Source organism: Ambystoma mexicanum, chromosome 2p, assembly GCF_040938575.1.
Source record: "Ambystoma mexicanum isolate Mex_15411 chromosome 2p, UKY_AmexF1_1, whole genome shotgun sequence".
In the NCBI taxonomy this organism is placed as follows: domain Eukaryota; kingdom Metazoa; phylum Chordata; class Amphibia; order Caudata; family Ambystomatidae; genus Ambystoma; species Ambystoma mexicanum.
This window is the reverse complement of record NC_090923.1, coordinates 382,053,925-382,072,550: the sequence shown is the minus strand read 5'-3', so window position 1 is coordinate 382,072,550 and position 18,626 is coordinate 382,053,925. Positions and strand designations below refer to the sequence as shown.

Sequence of the window (18,626 nt, the reverse complement as noted above, 5' to 3'; positions counted from 1 at the left end):
CTGAAAAAGCCCCCACAATGCATCTCAGCCAAGGAGTTTTCAAACATCTTAGTGCTAGTCCTTTATAGTCAGAACATTCGAACTCTGCCACACATGTGATTTTCAGCGAATAGCAAATGGAATCCATCTGCCGTTTTTCAGAGGTTAGCCTTTGTTTGCGAAAATATTCGTTTCGACCTATTTGGAGTGTTGTTGGGGTGGCGGTAGAGTGTGCGGGAGTGAGGGGGGGGGCAGCGTGTGTCCTATCTTAATGGATCCTGATTGAATTTGATGACGAGCAGAGTGAAGTTGCGACGTGAAGGTCAGGCGCCGATCAAGGTTCTTAAAGTGCGTGGCCACGCAACTCCGGGGCGCAGCTCAGAGCTGTTGCGCCAGGGTTGAAGAAGCTACTACGTCGTGCCCTCGAGACGTCGGGTTGAGAGCCTAGCAACGCGAATGAGCGCGTCAATGTCGAGTGCATTTTGCCCTTGAGAGCGATGCGCAAAGTGCACCATTGTATACTTGCATAGAAGTGACCTGAATGAAAGGAGCCGAGGCTGCCGATTGCTCATTTTGTTAGCAAGACGGGCAGTAAATAGATGCGCAAGGGCCAGTTTCTCACGTTTTTCAGCACGTGCGCCACAGATTGCTTCCCTGTCTGGCGAACACAGCCCATGTTTGTGCGTCTGCGCCAGTGGGCTTGTTTCTTTCTATTTAATGTGAGAACTGCCGCCTTGTCACATCGATTGCTCCAAAGTAAGGCCAGGTGGCTGTAAATAGCATGTGGCCCTTAGTTAAAAATCCTTTAGGGGAAGTCTCGGTGCAATGAACCGCTCTAGTTCTAGATTACTTAGAAAAGGTATCGTGAGCAGTTCACCAACGTGGGGCGACGTATCTTTAGGGTTCGTCCCGCCTACCCTATGTATGAGCGCTGACGTTGATGGAGCTGCGTACTGCCACCACGATCGATTGGAAATTAATAAGAGTGCGAGTTTAACCATACCACCTTCAAGCCAGGCCCTGCACGGACCGGAAAAAAAGTGTGAGAGAGATGCATCCGTTTTGTGGAGTTATATTGCCATCTAGCGTTCAAAATGTGTACTTATAATCGAAGGCTCTCAAATTGCAGCTAAAGGGGGCTTTTTCGATCTACCGAAGCAATGCATTTTTTATTTATACTCTGGATTGTGATTATTTTTTACAAAACTCAGCGTCCTGTACCCAGATAGGCGGCTACCTAAACGCGCATTCGAGAACCGTTTTAAAATGTATGGGTTGATTTTCCTAATCATGAACATGATGATTGCGCGCCCCAACTCCCCAATCCCGCTCACCCCCCTCCATTAACGCCCCCAGCCCGCTCCCACCGCCGTACACGGAATATGAGCAGCACGTCAAGGGATACAGGCACATTTCCAGCCCAAAGCAAGTTGTTGCACTCATTGCGTGGGCACGCAGCTAGGGCCACGTGATTTGTAAGACCATTTTGCCTATTGGCTGTTTGCTAGATAGTTACCAGTTCACTGATGATGTTGCGGCGGCGTTCGGCTGCGCTTTGTGGGTTGTTGCATTAGCCGCTAGAGAAGGCACCCCGAGACCCTGATGTGTGTAACGATGGTTGACAAGCCGCACACATTCATCCATGGCCTTGTCACTGTAATATGCTTTCTCCAGGGCAGTGCTTGGAGGCGCTGTGTAGGCCGCACTCCAAAAAGGTGCAGTGGACTCATGTCACAGGTCACCTGTAGCCAATAAAAGAACCCCCCCTCCCCACAACACACACACGCCTTATAGAACTATACGTTTAAGTTACATATAATCATGATATAATGGCTGGATTCTGACCCATGTCAATTTTGTCAATTGAAAATGCATACTTAATGCTTAACAACTTACATGAGCATACAAATGTGACATTTTAATGTTTAGCTTAAAAAGGGAACGGAAACTAAATCGGACTCAAACTTGCACTTTAAGAAACTTCTAAGTTTCTAAATTATCTAAATAAAGACACCTTTCCTTTAGAGAAAGCTACAGAACCTGGCGAGTTTTCCAGCGGGCCCACAAGCTACTGGCTAGAAAATAAGGGACTGTCCGGCCTGGGTAAAGGGGAATCCTGACTGCCGGCGGCCATTGTGAGCTTCCCTTCCAAGCCATGCCTCTGCGTGAGAATGAGGGCTGTCTCATGTCTGTACCCAAATTCCACACTCAGAGGTCCATCGACCAAGAACCATATGGCAGTCACATTTATCACAAAACCGTAACACCCCCCTTCTCCATAACGCCTCCATAATATAAAATCCCCCACACTAGCGTGAGATGGGGCTTTAGATTCTATTAAAGACAAGGAGGCGAATATAATGCATAACAATCTTTAATCTGACATCACAGCAGCAAAGAAAAAACTTTTGTATAAAAACTTTTTGAACAAAAACTCAAAACAGTTCCAATAATGCCATATAAAACATCCCAATCCAAAATGGAGGACAGGTCATGCCCCCAGTGTAACCAATGGGCATAGAGCCAGTTCCATAAATGTCCCTTTCTCCAACACCACTCCTCTTTCTGATGCTGCTCCCTTGTGGATGTTCACTGCAGAAATCATCCGCGTAGCACGAAGAGTGATGATCCCAGCGGAAATAGGCGCAACCTGAACTCTCCCGCCAACCGAACATGAACTGTGTCCACATCTAAAGCTCTGATATCAGACACTCTCTTAATAGATATCAAGCACAACAACATTGCTAGCTTGGAAAATAACTGTTGCAAGGACAGATCCTCATTCGGGACCCAGGCTCGGAATAGATCTAATACCATATTAATATCCCAAAGGACTGAATACTTGGGCTTTGGAGGGAATTTAATACAAATAGATTTAAGTGCTCTGTGCACAAAAAAGTCTGCCTACCGGTTCCCCTTTTACCAAAAGGTGCCCCGCTGATATAGCAGATCGGAAGCCATTAATGGTTCTATAAACTCTGCTTTCTTTAAATAACTCTACCAGAAAATTAACCACCTCTACAGGAGGGGCAGAAATGGGATCGAGGTGCCTAACCACACACCAGCTAACCCAGCGGCTCTAAGCTGAAGGGTATCTCAATTTTGTAGAGGGGGCCCAAGAGTCCCCGATGACTGACAGTCTTGCGAAAGCCCTTGGAAGCACCAGGAAGAGCTGAAATCTTCCAAGCCATAAGGGATAGGTGCCCCTGAAGGACCAGCTCGTGAGGCAAACCTCCCGGGTTCGTTAACAACTGTGGATGAAGGGGAAGAAGACGAGGAATGTCTGACAACTCTAGGAGAGCTGGGAACCAAATTTGGGAAGGCCAAAAGGAGGTTAGTATTACTAGCGTGGCTGGCTGTCTGCGAACCTGAACCAATACCCTGGCTATCATCGCAAAAGGAGGGAAGGCGTACAACCTCTGACTTGACCAATCCTGTAGGAACGCATCTGTAGCTAGAGTGCCAGGATCTGGTCTCCAACTGTAGAACCTGGGCACCTGGCAGTTTAGCCTTGAGGCAAACAGATCCACTGCAAACGGACCCCACAGAAATTCAATCTTGGCAAAGAGACCTCTGTCCAACATCCAGTCGCTCCTGTCTAGAAGGTGTCTGGAGTTCCAATCCGCTACCTCGTTGCTGATCCCTGTAAGGTATTCTGCCTTTATTCAAATATTGCGATCAAGGCAAAAATGCCAAAAGTCCCTTGCCAGATCTGCTAGGACCTTGGATCTGGTCCCTCCCAAATGATTGACATATCTCGCTGCCGAAACATTGTCCATGCGGAGAACATAACAATTCCCTTGATCCCTGAGAAAACTGCGGACTGCAAAGGACCCCGCTAACAATTCCAGACAGTTGATATGGAGCTCTCTCTCCTGTTCGGACCATTTTCCCCCTGTGGACACCTGACCCAGCCTGGCTCCCCAACCCGCTCTGCTGGCATCGGATTCCAGCACTACATCTGGAGAGGGACCAACAATTGCTTTCCCATTCCACGCATCCATGTGTCTGAGCCACCAAAGGAGCTCCAACCTGGCTTCTGGGGAGAGCACCACCATCTGAGAATAAGAAAGACATCTGCGCAGATGTCGAGCCTTCAGACGTTGCAATGCTCTGTAGTGAAGAGGGGGCTGGGAAAATAGCTTGAATGGATGCTGACAACATCCCTACTATTCTGGCCAACAATCTGAGAGACATTTTTTCTTTCTTGAGGATAACCCGAATCCTTCCTTATCCTGGTTAACCTGGAGTCTGGGAGGAGAAGGATGCAACACTTTGAATCTATATCGAAGCCGAGAAACTGGATACATTGCGTAGGCTGCAATATGGACTTCTTGACATTTAATACAAACCCCAGACTCTGAAGATGAGTCACCGTAAATTGCAGGTGAGCGCAGATCCTGAGAATTCTGGGCTAACAGGAGCATGTCATCGAGATATATAATTATTCAAATCCCCTTGGACCTGAGAAGAGCCATCACAGGATTCATCAACTTGGTGAAGCACCATGGGGCTGAAGACAGGTCAAACGGGAGGGAGGCAAATTGCCAAACCCGAGCCCCCCCCGCACTGAAACTGGAGAAACTCTTGGTGTGGAGAGAACACAGGAACTACTAGGTAACCATCCTTGAGATCCAACTTGACCATCCAGTCTGCTGGGAGAAGGGTGTCCCTGAGAAGATGGATTCCCTCCATCTTGATGTGGTGGTATGCTACAAAGGAATTTAGGGCCTTTAGATTTATCACTGGGCGAAACCCCTGGTCTGGTTTGGGAACTAGGAAAATGGTACTCAGAAACTGAGAGGCCCTGTAAGAGGCCGGGACAACCGCTCCCTTGGAGATGAGGTCCTTGACCTCCACATCTATTAGAGCTTGTTTTACCTCGTCGAAAACTAATGGGTGTGGAGCTGAGAGCTGGCAAGGAGGGGAATAAAATTCTATGCGATAACCTTGGACTAACACCCAGGGGTCTGATGTGAGGGACTCCCACTGTGGGAGGAACCTGGCTAGTCTGCCCCCTAGACCTCTGTGGGAAAAAACTCTTAACACTTGAGAAAGTACCTGATGCTCCTTTGGACCTCCTGGAACCTCTTGCTCCACGTCCTCTCCAACCCGTGTTGTGTTGAGGGAAAATTTGGTTATTTGCTCCCGAGCAGAGGAGGAATTCTGTGCTGCTCTGGAAGCAAACTGACGGGGACGGGAATGGCCCTGGGAGAAGTGGCCGGAAGAGCAGGCTCTGCCTCGTCTGGCCTTGGGGGGTGGGGAGGAAACCTTATGCAAAAACACCTTTTCTAATATTGGTCTGAGCTTTATCCAAAGCTGTAAACGTAAGTACATATGCCGAAAGGTCTTTCAAGAAACTATCCCCAAACAAGTTTCCTTGGGCAGAAGGTCCTGCTTCTCTCTCTGACATGTCCGCTAATTTGGAATCCAGTCTCATTAGCAAGGACTTGCACCTCTCTTTAGAGATTGAGGCATTTGCATTGCCGAGCAGGCATACAGTCCTCCAACCCCTTAAAACATTTACATCAACAGGGGAATTGGAGGACGCAGCCTCCTCAGCCATTTCAAAGATTTGTGTTACAGGGCCAAACACATCCAAAAGCTTATCCTGACAGTTACGCCAGGTCTTGTCAACCCCCTTTTTGGGGTCTTTTCCCTTCTGAGTAAGGAACACTGCCATAGGCTGGTCTATCTCGGGGGTACAAGCTACTTTGTCTAGAAGGACTGGCCTCGGGCTTTCAGACCTCATCTTACTCCTATCCCCTTTAGGTAATGGACGCCTGATCCAATACTCTAGGAATGAAGAAACCTCCAGAGAAGGTTGCCACTCTGCTGATCTAGGGTGTTATGAGGGCAGGGTCAAAAAATGGAACACCATTAATATCTAGTACTGGACCCTTTTGCGCAGGGATTTGGGCCACCTTCTTTTTGCGCCTCTTAGGGAGCGAATCAGAGTCCTCAGAGGTATCTGAGGTAGAAATAGGTATAGGGGATACTGCTGCAGGGAGCTGTGCGTGCGATGGCCAAGGGGTGGAGGAGAGGGGTTGCTGGGACTCGTCTCGCCTGCACTTCTGAGCTCTGCTAGGGGACGAGACAGGGCAAGGACTGAGTTGTCCTGAAATATGTTTAGTTTTCATAGTACATTTTTTAGGGTTCTGAGGCTTGACAGAGGGACCAGCACCCTGAGAGGGGTGAAAATCAGTGATGCTGTTGATCAGCCCATCAAACGCTGAAGCTAGCGTATCGTTAAGACCAGACACAGCTGAATCCAGGGAAGACTGGATAGCTTGTGCCACAGACGGCTGTTGACTAGACTGGTCTTCCACATTATCAGTTTTCTTTGAAGGCCGCACCTGCGTACTGGCATCTGCTGAAGCTGCAACCATATTCTTTTCCATGACAGTCTTATCAATATCTTGACACCACAGAAGTGTGAACTTCCAACCACCAAAGCCGAGCAGGCTGCGTGCAATTGAACCACATTATCTGAGCAGGCCAATAAATATCTGCATAACCCTATCTGGGTGTCAGAAACTGGAGGCAGCCGAGCAGGCTATTATTCAAATGCACCCTAGCAGTGTGACAGGAGTGGAGATAGCCCAGCAGGCTATTCAAAAGAGAAATAAAAACCAATAACTAGTAGGGAACACATAAATGGGAGGGTTTTCTACACACAAACACCTTATCAGGTGATTTCCACCAAAACAGGCCTAGCCTGTGTGCCCCTTATACCATTCGCGAGCAGCGTACACAAGGAAACGCACGCAACGCGTGTGAAGTAGAATTTGCATCAAACAGTCAGTATTATCTGCAGTGACGTGCGTCGGTAAGAAGCTACGCTTCTTTAACAGACCTCGCGCATCACAAACCAAAGCTGAGTGAGAGCGCGCGGACTCCAGAGAGGCAGCCGCGTAACTATAAACAAACCCTCTCCTGAGGGAAACGCACTTCACGCGTCGCTGCCTGGGTTTAAATGAGGCAAGCGGCGCAACCAATTTATAATGAATACTCGGCACGAACGCCGCTGTAGGCAGGAAGAAAATAAACAATTAACGAGCCGAACACTCCACACGGAGCGCCGCTACAAAGTATCCCTCTGACCTGGAGGTCCGCGTTCGAACGCGGCTCTCAGCAAACTACAAATGCAAACATAAAAGAAATGACAATTTCACTGGTACAATGTAATAAATCACAAAAAACTCTTTCAATATGACCTAAAGTAACACTCTAAACTCCATATACCAACAGTAAGGCAAGAGCTAGGAGGAGTGACTTAGCTGTGGTGTCCGCAGCAAAGAAAGAGGAGTTGGTGTTAGAGAAAGGGACATATATGGAACTGGCTCTATGCCCATTGGTTACACTGGGGGGCATGGCCTGTCCTCCATTTTGGATTGGGATGTTTTATATGGTATTATTGGAACTGTTTTGAGTTCTTGTTCAAAAAGTTTTTATACAAAAGTTTTTTTTCTTCTATGCTGTTGTGATGTCAGAGTAAATATTGTTATGCATAATAGGAGCCTCCTGTCTTGCCATAGAATCACAGCTAGATAGGAAGTCCTCTGAGGAATGCTGTATCCTCACCATCACTCCAAGTTCTTAGTTATAGATCCCCTGTGATAAGCCTCTCCTGAAATATATGGAGTCTGTGTGTGTGAGACAGCACAAAGATTGAGTTTCACTTTTTACAATGTATCATAATACTTTTGATGTCTTTCCGGGTAAAGCCTATATTGGGTTTCTTCAATTGAATTACCCTTTATTGAGCTAAAATCTCATTCATTTGCATAGTGTCATTTTGTGCTCGAGTTCATCTTTGCATTGGTCAACTTTTGCTTATGTTCCCTGCTTCAGGTGTCTTACCTGCTGTTTGTTTTCTTTGCCATATGATCACACTTTGGCCTGAAGACTCAACTATTTAAATTCAGATCTGGCCCTGCCCTTGCTGGTTACTTACGGTCCCTTTAGCACCAAGATGCCATCAGGCGGCCTTGGCTGTAACAAATTCTGTTAACAAAGCCTATCATTCATTCCAGTTATGTTTGTGAGGCATACATTTGGCCTATCGAGATTGTCCACGAGCATAGCTCTGACAATCTATTGTGAATGTACTTTTTTCCAGCAATGTTTGTCTTGTACAGGAACAGTTGGCACAATAGAGGCCGGGTGTTCTTTACCTGGCCATCTCTGGTGAAAGGTGCGTTCAGGAATAATGTGCCACGCTTAGTCCGACCTTTTGTGTCCTTGCAATGGCTCTTCGCTTCTGATTTCCTTGGGTGGAATATTGCATTATCCTTCGGCACACAAACAATGGGTGCTGCCTGGATGTTGTGTACGTCATGGCGAGACTGAAAGGTTGAAGTGATTAGAAATCCTACCATAAAAACTGAATGCATCCTTCTAGCACCGTTCAACCCATGCCCATCTGTACTAGAGACAGCACGCCCAAGGACATGGCCTTTTCATCAGATCACCCTTCGGGTCAAAGCCATTTAGCTTGTATTGTATAACGATGCTATGGATTTGGACTTGGTGAGCCGTCCTGCGGAAGCTGTGACCACTGTGCACATGGCACACTGTGCACTGCGGGAGGCACAGTTTGATTTGTCACAAAGGACTGCAGGATCCCACCCGTTGTACTGATTGCATTCTGGATAGCTTTGCAGACCGGCATCGAAAAAGGGAAGCTGCCTCAACTGTATGGGGGGCTGTACCCCAGATGATCATGCCTGGCATTGACAAAGGTTGCAGGTTAAGGGGGGTACCTTCTGAATTTGTGCCACCTGCAAGATAGTTCACAAGTGGAGTGCATGCCCAGCGTGTGCTTGCGGGGGAAAGCTGGGTCACAGTGACCCTCTGAGCCCTTTTCTGGACTGCAGTCACAAACTGCATTCCCTTTGTAGCAGTCTTGGGAACCCCCTTCTAAAGTTGAGGCAGTTACTCATGGGCATCAATGCTGCAGTGTTGATATCACCCACTGACAGTGTGGTGGGTGACCCTGCCATGCTGTTGGTGCGGATTTCCATTACTAGGAGCAGAAGATCTGCTGGAACATAGCATTTCTCTGTTTGAAGAGCACAGAGTTGGGTGTGTGTGCTGCACCCCATGTCTTCACTAACCTAGCGCTGTGTGCATATGTCTATTCTTATTGCCATTGTTAGCTCCTGGCTTACTTTTAACCCCGTGAATCCACATAACTCAATTGCCTCGTAGTTCTTAACTGGGTACTTCTGTTTCTTCCTCGGACTTTCTGATCCTTGCACACCTCAATGATCGCCTATGGAGAGCAACATCCTTGGGTCTATTCTCATCTGATCTCTAAATTGCTGTGATAAATGTTCATTGTGTACTCCAAATAAAAATCAGTAACCTCAAAATAAATAAAGGAATTCCCATATAGAATTTCGGGGGATGCCTTTTATTGATATGTACGTTGATTGGCGGGAAATGGGGCACTCGACTATACCTGTAATGTGTGTTTTTGGGTGTTGGGTCGTTCAGGTGCTGAAGAGTGCAAGTTCCTGGCCATGGCCCTAGAGAATGATTAGAGTCCATCCCTTGCGAGAAAGATGGTGCCCCAATTGCTTTGTAGTGCCCGGGTGAATCTGAGCTGCAGTGCAGCGCCTGGGTGAAGGCCACTGTCTTTTAAACGTTAACGGTTGGACATGGAATTGTTGATATAGGTCAGTCCCCCAGGCCTACAAGCCGCTATTATTTCATGCTGTCAAGTGAAAGGTGGTGTGGAATTCACTGTTGTGTATGTACATGGACATGCAATTGGATAGAGCAGGTACCACTCCTAATGCTATCTGCAGCTGTGTGGAAGGCAATTCAAGCAGTTTGTCCATCCTATCTATTGTTGCTCAAAGGGAGTGGATAATGTAGGGGATGGGGGGTCCGAAGGTCGAACACGCACACCCCCACACCTTACCCTACCTCTTTTAAGGGAAATATATGTTGCTTGAACACTGAAAACTGTGGCCAGAGACACTCTGGTTTGCTGAAAGCAAGGAGTGCGTTTGCAATTGTTTTGTTGGAATACTTGGAGTCTCAGGAAGATTCCAGGTGCTTTACTGGGCAATTTCATAATAATGTGAAGTGGTCTTATATAGTGCTTTTCTGCCTATGTTAGCCTCGCTGCGCATGGCGATGTAAGAAAAGAGCGCAGGGTGTGTTAGTAGGATAGTGGGAAGGCAGATGCAGAAACTTTTTGTGCCGATGGATGCAGGTTGGAAGTACCCGTTATCTGTGTGCCAATATGAACATCTGTTTGTGGTTGATGCCAACGGGCCTGGTTATCCGTATGGACAGCCTCTCTATTGTAGAGTGCCAACATTAACATGGTTGTTAACAGATTCAGACGCTATCCATCTTCTAAGTACACTAGACATAGGGGGTAGTTTGTAGGATTGTATGAGTGTGGGAGGTGTAAGGATACACTATTTTAGTAATGAGGAGTTAGTTGAGGGGGCATGAGGGTGTTGTCCCGTCCTGGCTATTGGCGGTAGATATGACAGAGATTAAGGTGCGGACCATTGTCATGCATCAGGGGTTCCATGAATCATACCAGATGGTAGTGCCAAGAGTTTCAAAAATTGCTTGTCGTAAATTAGGCCAAGTTTCTGGAAAATCGACTGTTGTTGGTTGCAATTATTTTTAATTTCTTTCAAAGTGACTGTCTAAAAAACCAAGTCTTAAGCAGTTTCCTGAAAGTCAGGTAGTTCTCCTCCAGGCGGAGAGGTTTGGGTAGGGTGTTCCAGTTTTGTGGCCAAAACTGAAAGAGGATCAACCTTGCCGTTTCTTGTTGAAGTTGGGGGCTAGTATTTATGCAGCATTGCTGGACCCATGTGTTCTGGAAGTAGTGTAGTGTTGAAACTTAGTTCTGAAGGAGGAAGTGCCACCTCTGTGGTATGAACAATGGGTGATGCACAAGGTTTTGAAATTAACAATTTTTTTGATGGGTAGCCAGTGGAATATACGTAATGCTTGTGTGCTATGTTCAAATAGCTTAATTGTGAGAATTAGTCTTGCTGCTGCATTTTGAACTGTTTGAAGTTTCCTTATTAGGTAATCTGGGAGTCTGAGATGGAGGCAGTGTGGCTAGTTTGGATAGTATCCGAGAAATTCTGACCATGACCATGGCCCTGTGGGTGAATATTAAGTTAAGATGTGGCATGTCATGCACAGCTGGGAGAACCCGCTTCTAACAATGCCTTTGACCTGCAGGTCAAGAGTGAGGCTGTAGTTCATTGTGGTTCCAAGATTCCTTACTGTGGTGGATTGGATGGGCAAAGGCCCATCTCGTCAGGCCAAGGGATTGTGGTGCAGTTTGAAACTGGAGAATAACAGAGCATCAGTTCTATTTTGGTAGGGTTGAGTTTTAGTCTTGTGTTTTGTCATCCATGCGTCCGCCTGTGCTAGGCAGTTTTTTATGTTGGGGGCATTTGGTGATGGGTGGTTCATAAATGTGTAGATTTGTGTCATCTGAATAGTAGTAGAAGTGAGGTAAATGGGCGAGACTGGGAATTGCAGAGACCCAATATAGTGGTTGATTTACCAGCCATGAGGAAAGAGGTGGTCCAGTGTAAAGCTGTTACTTCAATGCCAAGATATCCCAGTGTTTTTAGGAGGTTCTTTGTAATGGATGGTGTCAAAAGTGGTGAGTTGTCTAGCAGGTTGAGCTCCAGGTTGACCGCACACTCAGGTTTTCAGCCACACTGTTTTTAAGTATATCCCAGAAGGAGGACAGAGCTGCTTCTGTACTTATAGAAGGTCTAAATTCATGCTGGGCCTCATTCAGGGTTTGGCTTGTTTTGCCAAAATCCCAGAGTTGACGACATATGAATTTATCGAGAAGTTTCCTGATGAAGGGTGTGTGACAGATGGGGTCATAATCGTTCCACTCTGGGCTTTTTATGCAAAGGTCTGATATATGCGGATTTCATCTGAGCTGGCTCTTCCAGTGCTGATGGGAGTCATTGAGGTGGGGTAGGAAGATGGGTGTTAGGTCTGGAGATTTTATGATTTATTTGTGAAGATTGGGGAAAAGTCGACCCTCCGGAGATCGTGATGGGTTGCATTTATCTGGTAGCATGTAAGTCCAGATGAACACGGTGGAGGGACCCAATTATACCGGAAAAGGATAGTAGGTCTTCTGCAGATAGCGGCATAGAGATTAGGTGTTGGGAGGGGTTCTGTGAGATGTGGTTGAATCTTTTTCATCGTAGTACAATTGACCTTTTTTTAAAAAAGGAAGATTTTGCTGCAAATATGTGGGGTTAGCCCCCCGCACAACCTCCTCTTAAGCCCTCTATATCATTCTCGTAAACCCACCCCACATAGATTTGCAGCAAAACAAATCTGACAAAAAAAGATCCGATGAAATTTGCTTAGATTTCTTCTGCGGCAAAAACTTCCTATCCTGTGGGTGGTGTTGGTGGGGATCTCTTTGGTGGCATGGGGGCGCGAGCATCCTTTATCCACTATATTGTCAAAGTGATTGTGGATTTCGAGGATCTTTTGGTTGAAATGGGCAGCAATCTGGTACAAAGCTCTTGTTTAGTGTAGGGCTAAGGTATGCATTGGAGGCCGTCAGGTTTTTAATTCTCTGATCTTATAAGTTTCCCTTTCACTGTGATGCGCCAAATCAATATGTTTTGAGTATTGTGCTTTCTTTGCTTAATGTACTTCAGTATTGCAAAAAGCATAACTGTGGATGGTAGGCACACTTTGCTAGTGTAGGTGGTTTATTCTTCAGATTTTCTCCAGTTTCCTAATTACTTTTTATACGTGACTTAGTGTGGGTGGTGAACCATTTGGTTGTTTTTCTTCAAAGAGTTGTCTTGGAGCAATAAAGTCCAACATGGAATAATTCTGTTGTGCATGTGGCAGAATTTTGCATCCAATTTGGTTTCTGGCCCATCTGTGGGGGACAATAGATTTGGTTGCTTCTATTATTTGTAGTAGGGAGTTGGTGGATGGTCTGGTCTTGGTTGATGGTTCTTTTGAAGGTCCTGCAAAGCATGCTGTCTCTTTGAAAATTGAAAAGAGGACAGATAAGTGATCCCCAACCCTGAGAGGAGATGGGACTGGGGAGCAGATGTGATTGTTTTCATTACAAAAAAAGCCATGCATAGTGTGTCCAGCTATATGTGGGTGCGATCCTTAACCCTCTTTTTGAGGTGTGGTGCAGCAAGTTTTGATCCCAGTGGCTTTTTAATAGCATAATCTTCTATCTAGAACCAGATATTGACATCTCCAGGTATAGTTAGTAGCTGGCGAACTACGGATAGGATGGCAGTGTTTGTCTGGAAAATGCTGGCCGTATGAGGGATGTCTGTAGATTTGGGGAACATTAGTATAGCTGTGGGAGAAATGGAGCAGGTCAGAATGAGTGATTCACAGTCTAGGAGGGTTTTGAGATTATGAAGGAGTCTGTGCACCAGAGATGGGACACCTCCTCTCCTATAGTTGTAATTATCACAGATGGTCTTGAAGCCTGATAGGATTCTCACACTGATAACTGATAATCAGAGAGCCAAATTTCTGTGATGAAGAGTAAATCTATCTGGTCTTCAGAGAGAAGGTAACATTTTATTCAAGGAGTGCTTGGAGACCGAATTTGCTTAGAACAGGAGGCATCGTGTGACTGTCATTTCTGGGTGCGTGTAGCTACTCGAGTCAGTCCTGTTGGGTTATTAATTTCTTCGGGCACCACATTAATGCTTTCAGATTCAAAGAGGCTTAGGAGGCTCTTTTTGGGATCTGACACATCTCTCAGTTCCTGCTGCGTGGTTGTGGTATATGGTGCCGGGTGTCGAGGGATGGAAGGATGAAAGGATGGATGGAGTACCATCCATACATTACCGCGGGTAGTAATGTGGTTCATGTGTTATCTGGAGATAAAACCTGTCAATGTTCTCTTGAGGTGAGGTATTGGGATGCCTGTAGAGTCTCGGGATGCCTGATCGGAGAGGTGGTGAGGGCCGCTTCCAATTCTCTACTTTTTCTTCCTTCCCTTCTAATTCTCCCATCTTTTTGTTTTCTTTAATGCGCCTATTGAGAATCAGGATGAGGGGGTGATATGGTAGGGTGAGGTAGGAGGAGTGAAATATACCTTATGATTTTCTGCAGGCCTGCGTTTATGGTTTGTTTAAGGATTTCCTTATAGTTAGTTGGGAGATTATGGAACTGTTCCAAGGATACTATACGACAATTTGCTTGTAGACTACACAGATATTTTCCCAGAGTCTGTTATGGAAAGGGTTCCTTTGGTATAGCAGTGTATATGCCTAGGATTCCATATTTTGAGGAATTGTTTGTGTCTGATATTCTATGTGAGGGGCCTAGTTGCATTGAGTGGACTGAGTAGGACAGAATAGGTAAAGTAGGTGTGGTGATTTAGCTTGTGTATTATGAGGATTCCAACCAGTTATGCATTGGCGGCGTAGATGACATACCATGAGCTACAGTTATTATGGGGATAGCACAGTGAGTTAAGGTCTGTAGGTGATTGGTATGCAAAGCCTGTATGCGTTTGATACATAGGCACAACTATAACTTAACTCAATATGTACTCAGAGTCTAGGCAGCAGTTATAAATCTGAAGATATTATGTAGGCACAGACACTGTTTCAACCTCCCTAAATGCTATGGAGATAGGCACATGATGGAGCTATGCAGAAGTTTAGCAGGTGTAAAAGGTAGTTAATCTATCGTGCAGATGGTATGAGCAAAGCACTATGAGAAAGACTTCTAATTTGTTTGGCATACAAGTGCGTATCAAGGAATCAAATCTGGCTGTACTCTAGGTCTTCATGTATCGATATTAAGAGTTGTTATGGACGCCTGTATAAATGCAGTCAAGTTGATCTAGCTATGTGTTTGGTAGCAGGCAAAACATTGAGTCAACTATGCAGTTGCGGTTGAATATAACTTAGTTCTATGCCTGATAGCAATATCATTCATTTCTATGTTGTATATGCCTGGTTGTAGTGTAAACGAGCCATGAAAGTGTGCCGCCAACACAATGTTTCAATCTAGCTCTGTGTTCTGTGTTTGTGCACACCAACAGTCTCTATGTGGCTATGTGCATGGTATACAGGCAATTACAAAGAGTGAAATTCAGCTGTGTGTTGGCAAGCAGTGAGCAGTATGGTGAGTAGTGAAATTGTTGCGATGACTAACTCAATGATTAGCAGCATATGTGTTAAGTGTGCATGCAGCAATATATATAGTTGGCTGTACAGATGCAGTGCATGCTAAACACCAATTCAGTCTAGACAATTGCTAGCCATGCCGTTTAACAAAATGAGCCTTGGAGGACATTGACTGGCACATTTCCCAGACCTGGTTTGCCATTCGGTTTTTACTGAGGTCGTAACGACAGGTGCATTGCTTAATGTAGTGTGTACTGTGATCTATATCCAAATGGAGATTGTATGATTGTGGCTAAGCACAGTTTTCCTTGCATGAAGCAGTTGGTGAAGTGACTCTTTTCTTCTGGTATCATAATGTGCATGTCTAGTTTCCTTCATGTGCAAGCATCACTGGTAGAACTTGCATCTATGGATGACATTTCCCAAATGATTACCCATTTCGATGTTTAGGTGGATGTGTGCGTTGATTGGCAGGGGAATTGTGCACTGTGCTACACCTGCATCATGTGTTAGTTGGCTGTTGTATCTTTAAGAGCATGGATGATTCTGCCTAGCTACCTTCTGCACCCCAGAGAAGGACTAGGTAGCAAATCTCCTGTGGTAGATGTAGCATCCTGCTTGTTTTGTAGTGAGATTTTATAACGGAGCTGCGGTACTGAATGATGGTACTGGGCATCCGCACAACACCCCAAGGGACATCACGCCTGGCCAACTACACAAAGTGTGACATGCTAGAGAAAATTCAGACATGTTTACTTGTCTCGGTGCCCCATTCTGGCTTGGTTTCTCTGCGCGTCCTTCGTTTTTAGAGTTTGGGGAAAGTGAATATAGCACTGCAGTCCATCAGCTGTGCCATCATTTTAGTTGGACCATCTTTTAGATACTTCATTGTCTAGAACCTCGGAATCGAGGGTTTACATTGATGCATTTAAAGACTGGCATAAAAGATTTGGCGCTACACGGAGAGACCGCAGAGGGCTTCAAGCACTTTCTGTTCTCAGTTGTAGTTGAGCACAGGTTTGTGATGGTTGCTGTTAAGTTCTTGCAACAACAAAAAAAAGAACTGATTGTGCGAAGATCTCCATTAGGATGTGAAATGCGATCCAAGATTTGTTATGCACTCGTGTGACAAATGTTGAGTGTTTCCCTTGGTCTAGGGTTGACGATAAATAAAATCACCTAGCAGGCAGTTCCGATGTTCAAATACGTTCTTAAGTACTAATATGTATTCCTCTGTAACCAGTTAATTCATTCTCCAAGCATTTCGTAAACAGCTAGAACATGCGTTACATTTTTGGTTGACCTATACGTGCCTCTAAAGGGTTTTAGTAAATACTAAATGAGACATTTTGGGAGCAGGCTGCTTGCTTGGTTCATGCTTAAGAATTGACTGTAATTCTGATCAGAACATTTCATTAATGGAATGTTTGAACTGCCTTTGTTTCCGGTAGCTCTGTCAAATAAAAACCATGCGATTTATTTCCAGTTTGCAGCACCCCACCAATCAACATGAAAGTCCAGCCCATGAACAGGACGGCATTACTCGTAACCTGGAACGAGCCGGAATTCCTCTACCACCCCCCCATTATCAATTACATGATTTCCTACAGCTGGACCAAGAATGAAGAAGAGAAGGAGAGGACTTTTTTCAGGGACAGTGACAAGGACTTGGTAAATGTACCGTTTGGTAATAAGGGGGTAGGGGGGCTAGGGGGTGATATGCAGATTTGAAGTTGGGTGATGGGCCATCTTTCAATTGAGTGTACCGTTAACTTCTAGCTCTCCAATGGTCCCTTAAGTTAGAAATATCTTTTGAATCAGACATTAAGTACATAGAAAGAACATTCACCTCCAGAGACGGTGTTTCAAATATTGTACCAGTTAGCCGCTTCATTGCAGTATTTGTCCTATCTGACTTTCTTCACTCAATGAAGGCCAGCACTGCATAATAGCCATTGAAATGCCTCGAATTTCAAAATGGAAGTGGCCTATTCAGATTTTGAAAGTCCATCGGTTCTTGTTAATTAAAGCAGACCGCCAGAATAATGAAATCAGTAATTGTATATGCACATGAAATATGCAGTCGCACTGAGCAAAACACCTAATGGTCCTCACCCTTTACTCAGACATACTCTCCTCTGGGCTCATGCAATCAGTTACCGAATCAGACGCTATTGCTTCAAGCTGGAAATTATCTTCAAGCACTTCCATTTATATTTTTTCAATTTTCACCACTAGACATTGAGCTCTGGGTCACATGAGGGCATGGCATGCGTCATGGAACGAGAGAGGCATCGTTGACTGACAGCTAAGGTTCTGATGTAACAATAACCCATCGCCCTAAATTCAAAACTGTATGCATCTGTTTGTATGTATATATCACTTTTTTTTCCTTGTCCTTCAGGAAGGTTTTTACTGTGTTGTATAGATTTTTATTAGGCCAACTTAACGATAGTCCTTTTTTTAAAATTAAATAAACTGAACATATACCCCCTCATGTGCAAACACCATGCACAGTGTAATTAGACTCACAGTTTCCAGGTGCCGTGTGGCTGCAGTAGTTTATTTGGAAATTGAAAATTGAGTGATGTTGAATACACATTCAATGCACAAATGAAGCTGTATTATTTTGACTTTTTTTGGACAGTTGCCAGGTTTACTGTTCAGTGATCAGGCATCGAACCCGTGGGCGCATTCTACAGTGCCCACCGAAGGCTGTTGATCATCCGCTGTTTGAAAATCAATTTCAAGTACGATTAATGAATGATTTAAAGATGGGCCTAGCATGATGTAGATATTGGGTAATGTGAAGGATAATACTTAGGTCTTTCGTTAAAGAAGCGTCATATCATCGTCACATAAGCTGTAATATTTAATATGAATATCACAGCCGAGCCAGAGAATGCAAACCCTTAAAGATCATTGCACAGCAGAACACTTGGCATTTCAGTTTTAAAGCACCAGTTGCCCTGCATCTAAATTGTTTTTTGCACATGATTTGGTTTTGAAGTTGATTGTTACCCGCTCTCTGTATACATCACAGTTGCACTAATACAACTTGACAACGCGGACAAGCAACTAATAGAAAACGAGTAAACCAACTAAACCAAAAGTATGTGGGTGCCACTCATGGCTTTGTCACCTTTTTTCGCAGCCTACTTGCAGAGGGCATTTTAGCGGTTGCACTCTGATAAGAAGCACAACCCCAAAGCAAATAAATAATTGGTGAGGAGAAAATAAACCTGCCTGGACACCACCAGTGCCTCACCAGATAAGTGCAACGAGGATGATGTGGATTCTCTTGGATGGTGCCCAGTACTTGTAACACAAGTTATTTGTTAAGTGTTTCAGGAATGACTGAACATGTGAGTGCTTCTTCACAAGTTCCTACTCTTCCACATAACCAATCCTGATGGATTGCCAAGGCTGCAGCCTTTCAATGTAATGGAATATGACACGTGTTGTACCACAGAAAAGGGGGGGGGGAAA

General features: G+C 45.1%; 1 protein-coding gene across 2 annotated transcripts in view; it reads left to right on the top strand.

The window, feature by feature from the left end:
• PTPRG (protein tyrosine phosphatase receptor type G) overlaps positions 1-18,626 on the top strand; it is a 1,528,043-nt gene that overhangs the window by 922,967 nt on the left and 586,450 nt on the right. For both annotated transcript variants that reach the window (XM_069643751.1, XM_069643750.1), the window contains exon 9: positions 16,624-16,808. In XM_069643751.1, the coding sequence (XP_069499852.1) occupies positions 16,624-16,808 (185 nt within the window). The remainder of the gene's footprint in view (positions 1-16,623; positions 16,809-18,626) is intronic.